This window comes from Sphaeroforma arctica, assembly GCF_001186125.1.
Source record: "Sphaeroforma arctica JP610 unplaced genomic scaffold supercont1.899, whole genome shotgun sequence".
Taxonomy (NCBI): domain Eukaryota; class Ichthyosporea; order Ichthyophonida; genus Sphaeroforma; species Sphaeroforma arctica.
In genome coordinates, this window is record NW_014039659.1 from 13,003 (window position 1) to 15,165 (window position 2,163).

General features: G+C 45.4%; 1 protein-coding gene across 1 annotated transcript in view; it reads right to left on the reverse strand.

The window, feature by feature from the left end:
* The window catches only part of SARC_09164 (hypothetical protein), a 7,674-nt gene that overhangs the window by 4,071 nt on the left and 1,440 nt on the right, over window positions 1-2,163 (reverse strand). The window contains exons 3-6 of the mRNA XM_014296832.1: window positions 1,665-1,833; window positions 1,309-1,437; window positions 852-1,002; window positions 167-403 (exon numbers count right to left, since the gene is read on the reverse strand). Coding sequence (XP_014152307.1) covers window positions 167-403; window positions 852-1,002; window positions 1,309-1,437; window positions 1,665-1,833 — 686 coding nt within the window. The remainder of the gene's footprint in view (window positions 1-166; window positions 404-851; window positions 1,003-1,308; window positions 1,438-1,664; window positions 1,834-2,163) is intronic.

Here is a 2,163-nt window from a genome sequence, read left to right on the forward strand (position 1 = left end):
CGTCGTACGTACGTACTACACACACACACACACACACACACACACACACTACTACACACACACACACACACACTACACACACACACACACACACACACACACACACACAGACACAGACACAGACACAGACACAGACACAGACACAGACACAGACACACACATTCACTGCACATGCACGCACAACACACTGCTGTCCACACCACTCACCTTCCAGATCTTGGCGGTCCTATCCGCAGACACGGACAGCAGCTCTGAACCATCGGGGCTCCATGACACACACATGACACTGCCCTTGTGTGCGGTTGATCCGACTTCTCCCTGCTTCTCCCCTGACTTACCGTCGTATGTGAAGATGCGACCGTCAGACCCAGCTGTTACATACACCGAGCCATCTGGCTTGTATCTGAAAAGTCGCGAGGGGGGGTGGGGGGAAGGGAGTGAGAGAGTGAGCGTTGGTATTGGAGAGTCGCGGGGGACGAGAGTGAGGGTTCGTATTGGAGGTATTGGTTTTGTCCAAGCATTAGAGGGGAAAGGGGTTTCATCTCATCGTGGTAGAGCCACTAAGCTCAGCAAGCAGCGCAGTCTCATGATCTATGCCCCCGTTAGCAGCTGAACGTACCAACGTGTTTTGTAAGTATGCGCACACGCCCATACAGACGAACAGAACAGTACGCATGGTTGCTACGGATATTGGACAGAGAGAAGCGTCTCCTTCCCGACATCCCCCCACCTAATCGAAATAGAAAAGATTCGAAGTACTCTCTGGAACACACCGCAGCCTATAAATCGACACACACCCTCGCTGCATACCCATGGCTGTCTGTGATTGGTTGTGTAATATACCTACATACCTGGCGACTTGGCAGAACTTCGTGTGGTCGGTGTTGCTGTGACTGAATTTGAAGGGCGGGCCCTGGTAGAACCCACTGGCATTGTCTTCACTCGCAGTGATCACACGGTACGGCCGGTTGGGCTTCATGTCGATCGAGTTGATGGCCTTGGCTGAGGGATGGGCAAAGAGAGCACGCGTTCATATGTGTATGGTAGACTATGGATATAAGGTATATACGTTCAAGAACCAGACAAGTATATATATTAACGTGTATGTAAGTGTGTGGACGTATCTGTAGTGTATGTGGTATGTGAATGTGCGCACGAAGTTCAAAGATACAGCGAATTACAAATTCGAAGCGAGTATGGGCATATAACATCAAAGGGTATAGAAATAGCGAGCTACGCAGCGAAGGATTGAAGGTTTTAGGGTTTTAGGGTTCTAAACCCTAAAACCCTAAAGAGTGCACAACTCACCATGGCCTGTAATACCGCCTACAGAAGACCCGGTATCGACCAGAAACGCAGCACCGAAGGTCTCCTTACCCTCACCGCCCACAACAATACGTTTGCTGTCCTCCGACCAGGCCAGGTCCTTGATGGGCCCTGGTCCAATACAAAAGCAGCAAACACCGAAAAACGTTACTACATAACATCTGAAGACGAGTACGTTTAAAACCCTAGACGTTCAGATGATATTCATCTGCTGGGTACCACGCCCGGCCAATTGGTAACCGCCAACGGTAAGAAAACATCGACGAGCCGCAAGTGTGGGAAGACATAAGCGGAAGACATAAGCTACAGATACAAGGCAGCCGCATTGTCTAACATACCTGATAGCGGACGGTATTCGTGCTTGAGAATGTGCTCCTCATTGACAGTGTCCCAGATGCGAACGTTTCCGGCCGTATCCGCCGATGCAATATAGTAACCAGAGGGAGCGTACCTGGCTGTAGTGCACTCCTGGGCGTGCTGCTGGTAGATGTCTGACACATCAGGGCTCTGAGGTGTAGAAGAAGTTGTGAAGAGGACGTATAAGTTTCCATGGAATATACGCTGTTAATTTTCTTAGTATGTTAAAAAGAAGTGAATACATATATAAGGACAGGATCATATATGCATACGTACAAGATATATATATATGTCTATTGAGATCTATTTTCATGTATATGTCCATATCTATATATCTATATATATATATATATATATATAAATATATATATATATATATATATATATATATATATATATATATATATATATATATATATATATATATATATATATATATATATATATATATATATATATATATATATATATATATATATA